An 18740-nucleotide genomic window follows, 5' to 3' on the forward strand; every position below is an offset into this window, starting at 1 on the left:
AGGGATAACTAGCCAAGAGGAGCTGAGACTACTGGCATCGCACGTGCGCAAGCGCGGCAGCACCACCACCAACTCCCCCCTCACATCTCCACCCCGCCCCCTGCCCGGCGCGATTGCGTGCGCGTGCACGAGGGGTCGGAGCGGAAATGGCGCCGCGGGGCCGCGCGTCCGGGCGGCGAGCGGAAGTGGGTGTGAGAGCGGAAGTGGCCGGCTAGAGCCGGGGGCTGGGCGGGGACCAGGCTTGTCGGTGAGGCGGCAGCGGCGGCGGCGGCGGCTCGGCAGGCGGGTTCAGGCTTCAGGGGCCAGGTCGGTCGGGTGGGTGGGTGTCTCCACAGTCAGTGCGTGCGCGGGCCAGCGCGCAGGTTTTCCCCTTCTCCCACCCCGGTCCCTTTCCCCTTCTTCCCTAACCTCCTACCCCACCCAGCCCCCCTCAAGGGGCAGCAGGGCCGCTCCCTCTGTCCTTTCCTCCCTTACCCACCCTCACCCGCCCTTGTTTCTCCTTCCCCTGTCCGGGGCAGCCGCCGCCATGATCCTGCTGGAGGTGAACAACCGCATCATCGAGGAGACTCTCGCGCTCAAGTTCGAGAACGCGGCCGCCGGGTGAGCGCGCGCCTGGGGCCGGTGGGTGGCGGGGGAGGCAAGAGTTGACCCCTGATGATCGTTCAGTCCTCCAGACCCATAGGAGGGAGGTGGGAGACCTGGCCGGGTGTGGGGACTGCCCCGGCGGGGTTAGACGTGGGAGGTGATTGGGCGCGGTGGGGTGAGGGGCAGAGATGCGTAGGGAGAGGCTCAGAGGAGGGATGCGGAAGCAGAGTGGACAGGAGTGCGCGTGCCAAAGGTCAGGAGACCTGTGGGACGTGAGGGGAGCTTGGGCCGGAACTCTCCGCTGGAGGATCTCATTGCCCTCTGGAGCGAGCTGGGGACCACTTCCCTCTGTATTCCCCGTCATTGTTCAGAACCCAGAGAAAGCCTATTTCTCTGGGATTTGGGATTCGGTTGGAAGGAGTTTTCAGGAATTCCCATCACTGGAGGAAGAAAGAAGGTGGCAGGCCCAGATTCACCACCCATCTTCTCGCTCCCCACCCCCATCTTCTCTTCTAAAGGAGCAGAAGACTGAAGGCAGGCCCTGCCTTGCAGCCGGAAAACCCGTTGATCTCTCTAGTTTTACTTCCCCGAACCCTACTGTGAGAGAGACTGGTCATTTTGTTACATTTCTCGAGCAAAGTTAATAGTCCCCCCCCCCATCCATACGCCTTTCTTATCGCTCTTCTGAGGTCCTGATTCTTTTTTCCCCACTCACTGTCCTCTATCTGGATATCTTTTAAATCTTTGTACCATACCCCGGGTCTGTGATTTCTAGTGTAGTCATTCCGGCCCAGATACACACTTAAAAGCCTCCAGAGTCTATAATAAAGTTCTCAGATAAGACCTGTTTGTTAACCATTGGCCTTTTTAAAAGTGGGCTTTAGGACATGTTTCTAAAGCAGCCTTCGGTGTAAGACACAAGAATCAATAGAAGACGACCTCCTCCCCCAAAGCTGCTTTGCTTTTCTAATATAATATTTAATACATGAACCAAAGCATCGGTTTTAACTTCTAATTTTTGATGGCTTGTGGCCAGTCCCTTTGCCTCATTTCCCCATGTGTGAGGATGGGAACTTCACATCTTGGTTACACAGTTGAGGAAATAGTGCAAACCGTTTCTGGTGAACTGGGAACTAATAATAAAGTAAGTGCTTGGGGAGCCACCGATGGGAGAAGATTGGTGGAGGGAATTTCTAAGTGGACATAATGAACTTGTGGCTTGGAGGCATTTTAAAAAAATACTTATTACCTGCCTCTTAAATTGAATATATTGTCTCCTATCTCTTTTATAAGGCCACAGGTTTTATCTGTAGTACAAAGCACAGCTTTCCTTGAAGCAACACAGTGAGCAGTAGTGACTGTTTCCTGCCAGGGGCTGCAGTTGCTTATATTTTAGGCTGAGTTGCTGCTTGTCTTCCGCCTCACTTACCAGTTCCTTTGCATTTTAAATTTCAAGCGAATCAGCTTAGTGGCTTATTTTGGGTGATTGCTGTGTACTTTTTTGAGCAGTGTAGCACATAGGAGGAAGTTAAATTAACTTCTGCATTTTCACAGCTTGTCTCAAGTGAATTCTCAGGTTTAGACTAGCGAAAAATGAGACCTGAGTGGTTATAAGCTGATCTACAAGATAAATGCCTGTGCATTTCAAGTAGAAGCACGCCTTGTAGTGTAGGAGTACGTTCACATCTGCTTGTTTATTAATAACTTGTGACTCTGAAATGTAGCCCATTATTCATAGCTTCAGCTCTTTTCCTTTTAGAACATTACTCTTAAAAAGAGCTACTAACTATTTCATCTGGGAGTAAGTAGTCACACAAGTCTGGAAGGCATAATTTAGAACTTCTCCACATTTTTTTTTACAAAGTATATGTTGTAACAATGTTGAATCTTAGGGCATGGCAGCAAATTGTTTGTTTTTTTCTGGCCTGTCTTCCAGTTGAGATGTGACTTTAAGTAAGTTGATTCAGAACATACTCTGCTGAAAATCACTTTGAAAAGAGACTGTGATATTCAGCCTAACAGGTAGGGTTTGCCTGGGATTGCAAATGTAACACCTAGAAGAAGCCTAGAAGTTTCTAGGCATACTAGTAAGGTGAGGCAGCAGTAAAGTCTTTAAGTATTTATCAAGTAGTTAACTATTTATCAAGGTGCATGCCTAGCCAGAACTTTTAGAAAATAATAACTGGTGTGATAATCATGAACATTTACAGGGTTCTCTCAATGCTCAGCCCCAAACAGGAACAGGAAAGGGGGACCTTTCTAAGAGTATGGCAGCATTACAGAGGACCTAAGGGGGGACACATTTTGGGGTAGAGATCAGAGAAAGATTAAAGAAAGGCAGTAGCTCTAAGGAGAAACCTTTGAGATTGGAAAGGCTTGGCCGTTGTGGGAACCTGCTGGGAGAGGTCAGCTCCGCCCTGCTTTTCCCAGTTGGGGAAATGAGGTTCTGCGCAGCCTTCCCCATAGTGAATCCTCCAGCTCCGCAATGCCCGGTGATAGCCAATAACTACATGTGGCTAGTCAGGTTGAAATAAAAAAGTGAATTAAAATAAAGCTCCTCAGTCACACTAGCCACAGTTCTGGGGCTCAGTTGCCACACGTGGTTAGAAGCAGCCAGATGTGGACAGCCAGATGTAGGACATTTCCATTATTGCAGAAAGTCCCTTGGACAGCCCTGTTGCAGCTACTGAAAACGTGAGCATGAGGTAGTCTTAAAAATAGTTTTGCGGTATATATTTCAGAACACAGAGTAATTTTCCTTTTGAAGTTGATCTTATTTTAAGTGATGCATCTCGGAGCATGGTAATGGATTTATGGCAGGTCCTCCTCTGTGGGCCTCTCATAGTGTACCCATGCCAGAGTAAATTGCAGCCTCGAACCATTGCCCAGCCTCCTTACTTGTGGGCTGTGAGCACTGAAGGGGGTTGTATAGCATGAAACAAGAAAGAGAAAAAATGATGCCTCTCAGATTATCTTGCTGGATCTTCTTGCCTGTGACATCCTTCTAAAAGTCTAAATTTCCTTCAAGTAAAGCAATTCTGTCATAAATTGCTTAAAAATATATTTAGTCATGAAGATCTTTTAACTTGGAGGCAGTTTTGACAAAGCCTGAGAGCCATTCCAGGCAAATTACTTTTTCTTTTTTTTTCCCACCACACTCCTGGGAAGGTGGCTTATTGAAATGATTCCTGTAGCCCCACAAAGTGATAATTATTGGTAAATTGTCTTCTCGACAGCCTCCAAACTGAGAGACTGTCACTGATTAAGAAGCTGTGCGCAACACTGCAGATAACCTCATGTGCAGGTCTTGTCACAGTTTTTTGGTTTGGCTTTTTTTTTCCAACCATTTAGGAATTCTTACTTAAGCTCGCAATTAAGTATTCTGGCAAATTAATTTAATTCTTTTGTTACTGTATACACACCAAGAACCTTTATAGCCTCCAAAGCTAGGCTTGTCAACTTCACTCTAGTCTGGAGTGCAACATTGAGAAAATGCTGCCAGATGCGAATTGCTGTTGATTTTAAGTGCGTGCTGGCTCCTTGCCACAGCTGTGCATATTGTGGGAAGCTGTGCTTCTGTGAGGGGGAGTGAAGCTCAGTAGGCAAGCCATGCCAGTTGGGGTGGGCAAGGACTGTGGGAGGAGAAATTTGAGCGAGGAATAAATTAAATCTTGCTGATACCTTCTCATTCCCAAATATGCTGCATGTGTCCTCAGGGAGGCAGACTGCTGAGAAGTGATTTGGAATTAGGACATTGTTTAAGCATTTAGGAGAAACTGGATGTAGTGGCTGACTTGCTGAGGTGATCTGGTTGGTCTTTTTACCGGTCACTGTAGTCACACACCGCTGCCCACTCTCTGGCTGCCTTGGAACTACTTTGGGCATGAGGCCCCAGCGCTGTGTTCCTTTTGTGTGTACCAAACCTGCAACTCTTAGTGGCAGGGTGTATGGTTCTATCATCTTTGTTTCCCCAGAATTCTTACTGTGTGTATAGTCAGCTTAGTACACGTTTGATGAAGCCAAATAGAATGGTTCTTGGTTTCTTTAGGAGTTTATCCTTCTTCTGACATTGTGTGAATCAGCTTTTAGACCCTGTTTGTTATTTTGAGACATGCTTTAGGAGAGTAGGACTGCCTCTTACCTAATATGATCCATTTTTTGTAGGCTTTGCTCAAAAAGGATGATGGGAGCCTTAGAGAGGACTTATAGGAGATTAATCAAAAACTTTATGATGAGATAATGAGCAGAATTCAATAATTTTTCTAATTCAGCTCATAGAAACCGTAACAAGAAGAGGGACATAAATGCACAACAAGGAACTGGATGTGTTCAGGAGTAAAAACTCCAAAATCCTTAATGAGAAAAGAAGATTGGATAGTAACAGTTACCAAGAGTTCTTTAGTGACATTCTAGAAACTTCCTTAGAAAAAGGAGAGGAAGAAATTTTTTCTAAAGGAATTGAGTATGTTTTAGTGTCTTGTGCTGTCCTGTCAGTAACCCTGAGGACATAGCCACCTGGCTTACTCTAGAATTCCAGACATTGCAGCAGTCTGACACGAATATGGTTCTGTTTCTCCTTGTTTTGGTGACCGATTCCCGATTGTTTGACATGGTTTCCTTCCATTTCAAATGTGCCTGGGTTACAGAGAGCAGCTCTGATTTACAGTTGACAAAACTGGGGCCCTTGGGAGTTGCTGAGGGAGTAGAGGGATTCAGCACTGCATAGGCACCCTTCCCTGGTGGTTCCTGGCCTTGTTGTGGTATGTCACATCTGGGTGAATGGTCTAGCCTGGAGATCCTGCCACTGGGCTGCCCTAAGGGCTGTGGTATCTCAGCGTATCTGTAGCTGAGTCATAAGACCTTTGTTGGGAAACTTTGCCGTGCATGTAGCTTCTCAATTAGTCTTCACAGCAGCTTCGTGTGGTAGAGGCTTTTAATCTCCATTTTCTAGAAAAGGAACCTTTGGCTTGCCGACAAGTATCATTGCTGTGGCTACAGTAAGCGACAGAACCTGAGGTAAAGAGTCAGCTCTGAAAGACATGCTTTTTTTGTGATTAAACTTACTCTCACTGCCTGAAATAACTATTTGCCCTTTTGGCCTAGGGGCTTCTGTGGTAGCTCAGATGGTAAATAATCCAATGCAGGAGACCCTGTTCAATGCGTGGGTTGGGAAGATCCCCTGGAGAAGGGCATGGCAACCCACTCCGGTATTCTTGCCTAGAGAATTCAATAGAGGAGTCTGGTGGGCTATAGTCCATGGGGTCCCAAAGAGTCGGACACAACTGAGTGACTAACGTTCTTTTGGCCAGTTAAGAGTACACTTGCTCCCAGACCAATCTTATTCCTGTCTGTGGTTGCTTGTGGTTTAGTCGCTAAGTCATGTCTGACTATTGCAACTCCACGGACTGTAACGTACAAGCGCTTCTGTCCATGGGATTTTCCAGGCAAGAATACTGGAGTAAGTTGCCATTTCCTGCTTCAGGGGTCTTCCAGACACAGGAATCAAACCCCAGTCTCCTGTGCTACATGTGGTCTCCTGCATTGCAGGCAGACTCTTTACTAGCTGAGCCACCAGGGAAGCCCTTTATTCCCCAATAGCTCCGTGATTTTTAAACCACAAAACACTTGGTCTTGGACTTGAGCCACGGCCCTGTCATGGTATATTTCCCACTCAGTGCAGTCCCCTTGTTAGGGACAGAGTTAAACAAGAAGTCTAACCCCCAGATGACTTCTCAGGAGGACTCCTTCAGCCCAGTGCTCTCCTCAACAGCCTGACTCTCTTCTCTGTGACCTCTGTGCAGCCATAAATAGCAAACTAAAATATTAATGGCAATGATATGACAAATATTCCCAAGTCAGGCAGCAAACCACTTAGTATAGATCTTAGCAGCTTCTCCCAGTGGGGTCAATGCTCAGGCAACTTTATGACCTAGAGAAATGCAAAATTTCAGAGTCAAAATTTTGGAACCCTAAGGTTTGTTATCTACAGTTGATCTTTTTTTGGTCGGTTGATGAAGTGAGAAAGTGAGGAACTCAGTCCTTCTGTGGCTGACTTAAAGCCTAAAGGTTAAAAAAAAGAACAGCCTCCTACTAAGTGATACAACATGGGCTTTTAGAAGCCTCCACCCTGCCTCTTTGGCACAGCCAGCCTTCCTCAGGAAAATGTGTTTCAGTGCTCCCCCCCGTTGTGCAGCCTCTTAATGTCTCATTCAGATGGGCCATGGATTAATGTTTCTACTTCTTCCTTTGCTCTTGTTTTTTCTAGAAGTGAGAAATGGTGGTTGATCATTCATCGCCTTAGTCACCAGGCTACAGTTTCAAATGAAAGATCAGAAACCACTTTTAATTTTTATCCAGTTCTTTTCATCATATCCTGAACTCACTCCTTGTCCATAAACCCACTTGATGCTTCAATTCTCAGACACCCAAAGTACTTTTCCTAAGTCACATATGGATGGCTTTGTAGAAGCAGGGTGGAACTCAATATGTGATTTGTGTAGGTTGGTTTTACAATGGGGCTAACATATGTTAAATAGAAACCAGTTTCCTTGAGAGGTATGGTTTAGCTTTGCAGCAGCGTTTTAACAGTCATAAACCATGTTATTTATTCCGTTATTTCCCAGCAACTCTGGAGGGCAGCTCAGTCTTGGTTCCTTCTGCAGATGAGGGAGCGGAGATAGTAAAAGAGATACACATTTGATGGTGAGGTGTTGAACAAGTTAGGCAAGAATAAATGTGAAAGTGTGTATATCTTGTCTGCTGGCCCATAAAACAAAGTGGAATCATTAGAGTTATAGGGTGTTAGCTAATAAAACTATGGAGTCTTCATTGGTTTCCTACCATTGAGTTTTGAGGAGAAGTGAGGAAAGCATTTGAAGTAGCTTTTCACTGGAGGTTAATTGACCATTATTGTTTTTAACTGGATATATGTCATGCTTTCTGGGGTAATAACTCAGCAGCATTTATCAAACAGAAGTCCACTTACCAGGCTCAGCTGGGAATCACATTGAAAGTGGCAGATCGTCAGTGCCTCCCAGGAAAAGTTCTTCTGTGTCTGTTGTCTTGTTTTATCTTTAGCAGTTGTGTAAAGTAGGATCATTTGTGTTCTCCCATTTTAAAGATGAGTAGGTGAGAAAATGAAGAAATGCAGGCATTAATTTGTCTGAAAACGCGGTCTTGAAGAAAAGGCTAAAGTTGGAAAACAGGTGTCTTGACTGTTCTCAGTGATTTTGCTGTTACTTTGTGCTACACTTTGTATGAAAGTGCAACACTGAAATTTAAAAACAACCACCTCCACCCCCACCCCCCAAAAAAAGCGTAGAACCAAAGAGGGCTTCACAAAGGAGAATGGTGGGTACTTAGGTGATGTAAGGAAGAGGGAAACAGTGTAGGAAGACTTTCAGATTGTCTTTGAAATGGAACAGGACTGCATCATTCTGTGGCCTGAACTCATGCTTTCACTTTACGTAAATTTAAACTGTTCTGCTCTCTGTTTAGCAGTTTTCCTGCTGAGAGTGCAGCCCAAAGAGGGCATTTTGTGGGTCATATATACAAACGTGTCTATCATGGTCTTAAGGAGTTAAGAATTGAAGGTGAGCACCAACCACAGCAGAGATTCGAGCTGCAAAACAAGCTTTATCTGTCCTTCCTTTTTTCAGACTTCCACCATTAGTAAGTAGAGATTCAGGTGCATGAAAAAATGAATTGTGTATCTGGATCAAGGTGGTCTGATCTTAAATAAAGCTCGGAGCCTTTTGCAAGTCTCCCTGAAGGCAAGCAGCAGTGTCATTACCCTTTTTTTGGCTGTGTTGCACAGCACGCAGGATCTTAGTTCCCTGACCAAGGTTTGAACCTGTGCTCCCTGCATTGGAAGCATGGAGTCTTAACCACTGGACCACCAGGGAAGTCCCAGCAATATAGTTAGCTAACTAAAGGACTTTTATTTCATTTTGCAGAAACAAACCAGAAGCTGTAGAAGTAACATTTGCAGGTAAGTATCCTTTATCTCACCTATTAAGAGAAGGCACAATATTAAAAGATAGAAAACAAAATTGTTCCTAAAATAAGCTTTGACGTTTGGGCTCCTATCTTGTCAGATTTTTTTTCCTGGCTTTTATTTTAGATCATTATTCATGGATTTAGTGAGCTATATAAAGTTGCCTGCTGATATTTTAAAAGTTTGGGTTTAATTTTGTGGTACAAACTAAGGTTTTTTTAAATTTGGAAATATTATGTTATTATCTTTAGCCATCATCTTAGTTTGCCTAGCACTTAGAGGAGTAGAGAATTACAAAAATACTCGAGACTTGTTCAGCAAGTCAGAGAGAGAGGTTACTGCTTTCTTTTCCCTAGAAAGAATTGGGTATTGACACTACTCACTTGCTCTGTGAACTTTGAGGCGTTGGTCACGCTGTTTATTAATAAAATGGGAATGCTTGACCAGGTGATCTTGGAAAACTTTTTGCAGCTCTGAAGAGCTCTGACTTGGAGGCCAGGCATCATCCCCTCCCTCTCCTGCTAACTAGCAACGCCAGAGCTCCCTATAATGACATTCAGCCCCAGGTTTCAAGAATTTAAGAGCTAGCCAAACACACTGTGTGAGCCTTGTGTGACTCCTAATTCAAATAAGACAATATTTTTTTTTTTAATTCTTGAGATAATATTTCAGTGCTTGACTGGATATTTAATGTTGTTGTTGTTGTTGTTTTATTTAGGCATGACGGTGGAATTGGGGTTATGTTTATTTTAGAGATGTATTCTGAAATATTTATGGGTGAAGTGACGTGATGTATAAGATTTGCTTCAGAATAAATCATTGGGAAGGGCTGTGTCTAAGTGAAAACAAGGTTGGCCATATGGACATATGTTGATTAATTGTTGAAGCCATGATGAGAATAGGGGTTCGTTGTATATATTTTTATACATGTTTCAAATACATCGCAATAAAGGTTGGTTTGTTTGTTTTTTTAATTCTTTCAGCACAAAGTGATGATTAAAGTAAAAATACCTTTGTAATTTTAGAGAAAAGAGATGAGTACTCGATAATTTTTATCTGTGTTTCTACTGATTTTCCACATGGATTTTAAATGAACATCCTTTTACTTACATGCCTACTTGTAAGGGAGACCTCCTTGTGCCCTGCAACAGGTAGGCAGGCACTTTGAGATGTTACTCCCCATTCCCAAGTTAAGCAAGATTATTTGCTTCTCCTGGCAGATTTTGATGGAGTCCTCTATCATATTTCAAATCCTAATGGAGATAAAACAAAAGTGATGGTCAGTATTTCTTTGAAATTCTACAAGGAACTTCAGGCACATGGTGCTGATGAGGTAAGTTCCACATCACTTTTCCTTGGGAGTCTTGTTTCCTCCTCACCTTTTCCTGGCAATTTGCCACTCCTCGAAGATCCACGGCACTGAGTCATCCATGCTGGCACTGGCCACTCTGGAAGGCTTGCTCACCTAACCAGGGGCTCTTGACTTCATTTCCATTAGTCATAAAGAAGGGTGTTTCTCAGAAAGGGTTTTGGTTCTCTGCTTGACTGCTTTTTACACTGAAGAAATAAAGATGTTCTCTAACAAGTGAAAACAAAAACAGATTTAGTTCTCAAAAAATGTAGCAAAGAATACTTTTCCTTGACCAATACAGAAATAGCTATGGCAAGACTAAGATGGATTCAGTTCTGTTTCTGTTACATTGTGAAGCAGGTATATAACCTCTGGTCTGTTTAAAGTTTACAGGCTTAATTTCTCATTCTAGAAATTTAGGAACAAATCTGCCCTTTACACTTTTTAATATAATGCTCTTTAGAACTGGCCTCTGTATCTCTTCTTCCTTATGACTACCTTAGGGGAAATAAGAAAGGGTGTCCATGTGTTGAGAAACTCTTGGTGGCCATGCTTTATTCACTGACTTCTTTCAATAGGTTTGGTTCCTGTTGAACTATATTTGCTCTGGGGAGAGCCATTTATGGAAGAAAGAAAATGTTATTACACCAGTGTGTGCACGTTGTGGTTGGGTCTCAAAGCAGGAAGTATGACTCAGTTCCTGAATCAGTTTTCAAGTATCTTCTAGTTTTAACAGAGTAGGTTCTCCTTAATGTGGTGAATGAAGATACAGCCATTTCTATTTTCTTTCTGATTGAGAGTGATAGTAGTTTGTTATTTTTTTAAGTTTATTTTTAATTGAATGATAATTGTCTTACAATATTGTGTTGGTTTCTGCCATACATCAGCATGAATTAGCTGTAGGTATACATATGTCCCCTCTTGAACCTCCGTCCCACCCCTTACCCCTTCCCACCCTTCTTTGTTGTTGCAAAGCCCCATTTTGTGTTCCCTGAGTCATACAGCAAATTCCCATTGGCTATCTATTTTATATACAGTAGTGTATATGTTTCCATGCTACTGAGAGTAGTAGCTTTTATTTAAAATTTATGTGATGAAAGAGCTGTTTAACAAAAGCATATGATCAAAATCTTGATACTGAAAACTAAAATTAACGTTAGCCAAGCCAGATACCAAGAGCCATACGCGGTCACTTCCCTTACTTCTTCATATGCAGTTGGTTTGCCCTGTAAGTTCAAAGGAACAGCTAAAACCCTCTCTGATTTTGCCTCAAGTTCAAGAGAAGAAGAATGGTTTAGAGAATTTGCATTCAGGGTCATTTTACCTGGAAAGAAAGAGCCTCAGGAGAAAGACTTAAGTCTTTTAATGCATTTGAAAGATTACTAATGTGAGTGAGACCGGCTAACTCTTTACCAGATGAAGATCAAGAGGAAGTAAATGGCAGTTAAGGTGGCCCTGTTTTAGATGAGGTAGAAGACAACTTCCTAGAAAGAACTGTTGAACGTTTGAACAGATGACTGAAAAACTGTGTGATCATTCCCCCTAGACCTTCCCCTCTCTTTAAAGGCGTTGGTGCAGTAAGAACACTCCTTGGGAGGGAGAGAAAGTGTTAAGCTAGATTTCTTAAATCTCTGTTCGGGTCTGTGCTTTCCTTACAGTGAAGCTCCAGAATACATTGCTATTCTTGTAGCTATCACAAGGGTCAGAGAACCAGCCCACTCAAGTGGGTGGAATAGGTAACATTGGCTGTGTTGCAGCAGAGTGCAGGGTAAATGGCTCCCTGAGTCGGTTAAACAGTGACCAGCCTGTGATAACCGCAGGAAGCTTGTTACTTTGTCACAGGCCTTTTTTCAAAGCAGAAAGCCTCAGCTGCCAGGTGGGAAGGTCTGATTTCTTGGTGTCAGGTTGGAAGAGGGGGCGCAAAGTGAATCACGGTTAAAAGTGCAAGTGAAGTGAACTAGGAAGCGTTGGCTGGTTTTGCCAAGAGGAGGGAGCAGAGGAGTTGAACTTGGTATAATTTTGGTTCTAAGAACCACTTAGATCTCAGAATATTAACTTAGTATCTTGGGCTTAAACTGAATAACTTGGAACCTAAACTAGGAGCTGTGGTTTCTCCCACATCTGATTTTCCCTTCCTCCAAGTACACATAGTACAGAATTGTAGATAGTTAAAATTATTAATGGGACATGGGTGCTGCTTTTTTCTCCCTGAAATGATATAGGAGAAGTAGTATATGGGACACCTGAAGTCAGATCTCTGTGCCACCAATAGATTCTGTGACCTTGAACCTCTCCCTTCAGTTCCTCTTCTGTAAGAGATACCTCACAGTGGGTGTGTGGTCACCAAAGAGAAACTAGGTGTGGCATTACTTACCGTTTGACGTTACATAAACAAGTGTGATCACTGATACATGCTGTGAAGTCCACCCTGCTGTCCAGGTTTTGCATGTTGAGGCTTTCTTCCAGCTATAGGATAACGGTTAAATAAATATGTGGAGTACTAAAAAATATTTAAGAATGAGGAGAAAGAATGCACTATATGATAATTCTTTAAAATGGGACATGAAATAAATGGTTTGCTCCTGGTTTGTGTAGCATATGTGTTTTTTAAAAACCTGGAGAGAACACTGAAAGTAAGATGAGAAGAACAGCGTTGACATTTGCTCAGATCTGTTATCTGAGTCCCCAGATGCTGGAGACGGGCTCTGAGACGGCAGGAGTGGACCAGACGGTGGCCCTGCTCACATGGGCCTCCACTCCAGTGCTGTCTGTTCTTAGTGCTTTTCTCTGGCTAGTGAGATTCTTTAAAACACACACACCACTCTTACAATTAAAGCAAGTTGTGCTCTTGTTCACTTTTAACTTGGTAACTTATCTTAGATTTGAGTACCCCTTTTTTTTGGTATCCCAGAAAATGCAAGAGGGTCATGATTAGTATGTTTGTGGTGACACCGTTAGAAATTGGATGCATAGAGACAAAATCCCACAGCCTGTTATACGACTGGGGGTTAGTATTGATATTTTGGCCTCAATTCTGCCTTCCTGTGGAATAATGCTGACTCCTTCTAAGATTTTAATGAGACAAATAATAAGACCTGTCTGTGTCTTACCTCTAAAACATAATAAAGACTATTAAATACCAAGAGGTTATTGAATTCTAGTGATTTTAATTTTTCTCTCTCTCGAAATAACTGCCTTTCTCCTGCTTAACGTGTCAATAACATTTAAGTCAGAACTGTTCCTTCCCAAATAAAAAGATTGATTCTTAAACCATGCCAGCCTCAGAGCAGTTCCTACCAAGAAGAGCAATCACACCATCAGAGAAAAAATAAGAAGGTGTAAAAGGGACTCTTGTTCTATCATTTACTCCAAAAAAGCTGGAAAATAGCCAGCTGTAAGGATTGGTTTTGAGAAAAAAACATTTAGAGAGTACACCCTTCTGTGGACCCCCACGGTATAAATAACTGGCTAAGATTGAATTATCCATTGCTTTTTAAAGCATTCAAGATAAGCAGGCTAACCGGAATCAGTTCCTGACAGTTCTGGTTTTACCATTTCATTCACCTGAGTTAGTGGTTTGGCCTGTACTTGGTTGATAACTAACATGATCTATTCTCACTTGAGATCAGCATTCTTTTACTCTCTTGGAGGGAGAAAAAGGGTAATTATGTGCAATATAAGATCTGGAGGAGAACAGACCATATAAAGGGGGTGACCAAGTGCTAACCTTTTGGACTTAATCAAACTTCTGTGAGTAATTTGCTTGATAACTCAGATAAATCTTCTTCCCTCCCTGTATCCTATTTCCCATTCACCTTTTGAAAGTTAGGAAGAATGCTGGCTTAGGAAAAACGGCATGCACAGTGCTTTGAAAATAGTGAAATTCTCATGGTCTTTGAATTAACATGTGTTTGTATAACATGCTTGTTTTTCTATTTTCTAGTTATTAAAGAGGGTGTATGGAAGTTACTTGGTAAATCCAGAATCAGGTATGTAGTAATGTGAATGGCTGTGGAATGACTTGGAAAGAGATTTGTCCTGTTTGTGCTATGCCTTTTTTAGCCAGTGGATTTTGTTTAAATGTTACTTATTTATGAATATTTCTGCATGAGTTCAGGTCCCACTTCAGCTGTCTCCATAAACAAAGCTTTTAAGGGGCTTTGCATTGTCCAGTAATGGATACACGTTACTGATGTAGTCACACAGAGTTGATGTATGCTGTTTTTAACATTTATTGGGTAAGATCTAATGACTCTTTGTTAATGTTTCAGCCAGAGGGCCACCTTTGTTTGCCCATAGTGATTAACATGCCTTTTGAGAAGATTAAGCCAGCATTGATTCTCCCTCCCAGCCCCCAGTAACCACCTTTGTACACTGCACATTTGGAGAAGGAAAAGGAATATTTACAGCTATTTTCACATTTTTCAATTAGAAATTTCAGCCCCTATAATCCATTCTTCTAATCAGTGATCTGTGCCTCCTTGATTAGAAGAGCTATATTACACAGCTTTAAAGGAAGCTTAAATAAGAGGAAAAAAACTGAACAATATTTTTATCCCTATGATTAAGTAGTAGTTTCAAATTCTGAGGCATCTATAGCCAGGCCCCATAGTGAGGACCAAGTTGTAAGACTGCTTGAATGTAATATTTGTTACTCAGATCCTATGACTGGTACCTTGACTTAAATCTTTCCAAAAAGGAAAGTGTATCTGTCTCTTTAACAGCAGTTACTTTAAAAAAAAAAAAAAAAGGCACCTTACCTCCTTATTAGAATACCTTCCCTTGACTCTTATCTGCTGTTCTGGAAACAAAGTATCTAATAAAGAAAAGTGCCTTCAGAATGTAACTTATTACTTGGAGTGTTTGTCTATGAGAACTTTGTACTCCATAAAGAATACTGAAATTTATTATTTCCAAAATTGATGGTATAAACATATCTCAGAAATAAAAGCCAAAAGATAAATAACAGTGTAGGCTCTAAGAGGAACCAGAGAATTTCAGAAAGAAAAATAACTAGAGTGGAAAAAGCATAAAGGAACCCTTGGATGTGCTTGTCACCACTTAGATCCTAAAATTTATCAGAACAAGCAGAGTGTGACCTGGATTTTTCTCTGTGGGTTTATCTAGACAAGTTTGGAAAACTCGGCTGGCCATACTAGATTTTACTTTTCTTTATTCACATCATGTTTTCTTCATCATACTGGAAGCCATACTTAAGTCTGGCTTCAGTTATAGTTTTATTTAGTTTGTTTTATTTGGCTTCTTAAAACTAACAAACCCCAGCTTTAAATATTTTCCTTTTTTTTAAATCTAATCTTGTGGTCCATTTGTTTATCTGGTTTTCAGGTACCCAAAATGGAAGGGTGATTGATATTATTTAATATTGGAGTGCCAAGAATGTGCTAAACCCTGTCTAGAACAGAGATTTAGATAGCCAGTCGATGCTCTCAGTGAGGCTAGATCCAGCAAAACGCAGACCTCAGGAATGCTCTTGGAAAAATACTAAATGGTAACAAAGTATAAAGGTCTAAGAAACTCAGAAATGTGAAGTCTATACAGTTCTGATAAAATTATTCCCCCATCATCTGTTTAGAATATGAAATGATCCTCAGTGATATTCTTGCAAAATCAATTACAGGCTTTTGGACAGGTATGTCATTCAGTTACATAATTAAGCGTCCTAGGCACTTGGCTTCTTTGAACCTTTTTTTCCTTCTAAAGTGAAAATAACTATATCTGGCCTACTTCATACAACTCATATGGAGATCAAATGAAGTAAAATGTTTTAAAACACTTGGAAAAATTTACAGTGCACACAAATAAATCTTTTGGGGTGTATACAGATTTTTTTTTCCCCGTTGAGGTTTTTGCCCTGTTTCCATTCTCAGGGTTTACAGTGGCATGCAGGCGGGTATATTTTTTATCAAAAAGCAACCAAGCTGCTCACCATGTTGGCACTTGGCATGATAAACTGTCAGAGAAAAATATGAAACTCATTAATAGGTTGATAGCATATTCAGCCTGCTTTCACGATTGTGTCTGGAACATTAAATTTCTAAAAGTTCCAGGATTATGACTTCCTCCCATTCCTTATTTGTAATCAGTCATCTTTGATACTGATTTAGATTTTTTGCATGGTATCTGTTAATTAGCTATATATATTTACAGTAATTTTACAAGAATTAAGGTTTTATTTCACATCATTTGCCCTTTGAGGAAGATGGGAGTGGACTACATTCTCCTTAGGTTAAAAGTATGGACACTGAGACAAAATCAAATGCCATTTGAACCCAAAAAGCTTTTTTATTTTATTTTTTTTAATATAACTATTGGGTGTTTTTTTCGCCCCCTCCAGGATACAATGTCTCTTTGCTATACGACCTTGAAAATCTGCCTGCATCCAAGGATTCCATCGTGCATCAGGCTGGCATGTTGAAACGAAACTGTTTTGCCTCTGTCTTTGAGAAATACTTCCAGTTCCAAGAAGAAGGCAAGGAAGGAGAGAACAGGGCAGTTATCCATTATAGGGATGATGAGACCATGTGAGTATAACTAGAATTTGGTCCTAAAACTTGCTTGTGGCTATCACATATGCTTACCAAAAGATATTCAGCTAAGTCAGACCTTAAACTATATTGTGTGAAGCCCCTCAAAGTGTCTTTCTCATAAAATTCTTAAACCCAGGATGTAGATGGTTTGGCGAAGGAGAAGGCCGCTTCTCCTTATCTACAGAAAGTTGGCAAAAGATAAAAAGAGAATCCAGCACTTCCTTTAAGGCACTAATATTTTGGGTCCCCTTCTGTAATTTAGCTAGGTAATCAGGAGGCAGAGGGTGACTGTAGGTTCTAAGAAATATTTTTTAAAGTGGGGTTCTGAGAATCAACTAACTCTGGACTCCATACCATATAGACAAGTTCATAACGTCCACCTTGGGTGATTTTCATCTCTTGCCTCACGTAAAGTTTGTATTTATTGTACTGACTTCGTGGCCATAATTACTCAGTCTCACTGGCACACCTTGTTTGATGAATTAAAAGGTTTATGATGGCTTTACCTTCCTGCTTCACTTGTAGATCAAGTTCTTGACAAAACCCTGTTCTGATTCTGTACTTACTCATGAGTTTTGTTCCCCTCAGGTACGTTGAGTCAAAAAAAGACAGAGTCACAGTAGTCTTCAGCACAGTGTTTAAGGATGACGACGATGTGGTCATTGGAAAGGTGTTCATGCAGGTATGGAGCAGACATCTTGGGGCAGAGAATAGGGGGACCATGGCCTAGTGACTTATACCTTGGCATCAAAGAGACTTCCCTCGTGATCCAGCGGCTAAGATTACTCACCCCCAATGCAAGGGGGCCCAGGTTCGATCCCTGGTCAGGGAGCTAGATCCCACATGCCACAACTAAAACCCAGCACAGCTAAATAATAAGTCAACATTTTTTTAAAAAGATAAGAACTGGCAGCCCTAGAACCCTTCTAAGTGGTTTTAGCCCTTTGCAGGACTGAACTAGAGTTGGTTCAGACAGTAAAGAATCTACCTGCAGTGTGGGGACCTGGGTTCAATCCCTGGGTTGGGAAGATCCCCTGAAAGAGGATGCCCTGGACTGGTAGCCCACTCTAGTATTCTTGACTGGAGAATCCCCTTGGACAGAGGAGCCTGGTGGGCTACAGAAAGGGGGTCACAAAGAATCAGACATGACTGAGCAACTGAGCATAGCACATAGTAACAAAATGACTGAATATGAAGTATGCTTCGTGCCATGAGGTCTTTGATTTAAAGCTTGGTCCTGTTTCCTGCCCGCTTAAGTTTTCTTCAAGCTTCTAGCAAGGTCTGTTGTCTTGGCTTATTAGTCCTAAAGTCTTTTCAGAATGGAGTCTAGAGAAAATTCTTAGGTGGTAGGTAATGCATTAATAGTGTAGAGTTGTCAAACTGGCAGTGAAGAGAATGGGCCTGAGTTTGGCTGAGGTCCCCATGGAGCTCCTCCCTCAGAAGCAGCTCATCCACTAGAAGAGTAGTAGGGGTTAGGAGGATGTTTTGTAATTGGATTTCTGGTGTGGTTGGACTCAGGTCTGACACAGTACAACCACTGTGGCTTTGTCATGCTGTCTGCTAACCAGTTGCTGGCTTTAGGACATGAGCGCTCACTGGTGAAGTGCTATTCTGGCTGGTTTCTTATGAGACAGCTCAGCATTCAAAGTCTAGTACAGAGGTTAAATTAAAAAAAAAAAAAAAAAACAACAACAACTTTGTATGTTCATTCTGTTCTTTGGCAAGGTAATGAAGTTTAAGAATTCCAGGACAACCTCTTTTGCCAGGTTGAGTTGAAAAATAATTGTGCTTAATATAGTGAGAATACTTTATGTGTAGGCATTCTAAGTGGCTAGGGAAATCTTCCAAAGGGATATTCTCCATCTGACCATCTGTAGTGGCTTTTTGTGTTAAGCTAATTAATCAGAAACTAATTTTGTAGTCCCCATGCAGAAAAATTGGAATATTGACAAAGCATTTGAGAGTACTAAACTTTCAAAAGTGTATGGTTGTGCATACATAGATATGTATGTCTTAGGTCCTAAATGTAAACCTCAGACAGGCATTTCATGTGTTTTTATGCAGAATTGACAGGGGAATTAAATGCAGTAGCTCAGAAATTGGGCTAAATCCAGACTGACAACCCAATTTTAAAACCTATGAAGTATATATTTAGATTTGGCTGGGTTTTTTACCAGTCTTCCATTTAATTCCAGACAACATCTTAACTTATTTTTATACTTTGAACAGATCTTGTCTTGGAGAGTATACTGGAGATTTG

The 18740-nt window shown here is 41.7% G+C and overlaps 1 protein-coding gene and 1 non-coding gene across 2 annotated transcripts in view; both read left to right on the forward strand.

Moving 5' to 3' along the window:
- Positions 1-230: 230 nt before the first annotated feature.
- ARPC2 (actin related protein 2/3 complex subunit 2) overlaps positions 231-18740 on the forward strand; it is a 28140-nt gene continuing 9630 nt past the window's right edge. The window contains exons 1-7 of the mRNA XM_027965168.2: positions 231-306; positions 519-600; positions 8541-8575; positions 9802-9914; positions 13876-13921; positions 16288-16474; positions 17069-17162. Of these exons, the coding sequence (XP_027820969.1) occupies positions 527-600; positions 8541-8575; positions 9802-9914; positions 13876-13921; positions 16288-16474; positions 17069-17162 (549 nt within the window). The 5' untranslated portion in view covers positions 231-306; positions 519-526. The remainder of the gene's footprint in view (positions 307-518; positions 601-8540; positions 8576-9801; positions 9915-13875; positions 13922-16287; positions 16475-17068; positions 17163-18740) is intronic.
- LOC114113395 (small nucleolar RNA SNORA42/SNORA80 family) lies at positions 3383-3519 on the forward strand. Its single transcript, XR_003588432.1, has one exon. It is a non-coding gene; the product is annotated as a small nucleolar RNA SNORA42/SNORA80 family (small nucleolar RNA).

Source organism: Ovis aries, chromosome 2 (assembly GCF_016772045.2).
Source record: "Ovis aries strain OAR_USU_Benz2616 breed Rambouillet chromosome 2, ARS-UI_Ramb_v3.0, whole genome shotgun sequence".
Classification (NCBI taxonomy): Eukaryota; Metazoa; Chordata; class Mammalia; order Artiodactyla; family Bovidae; genus Ovis; species Ovis aries.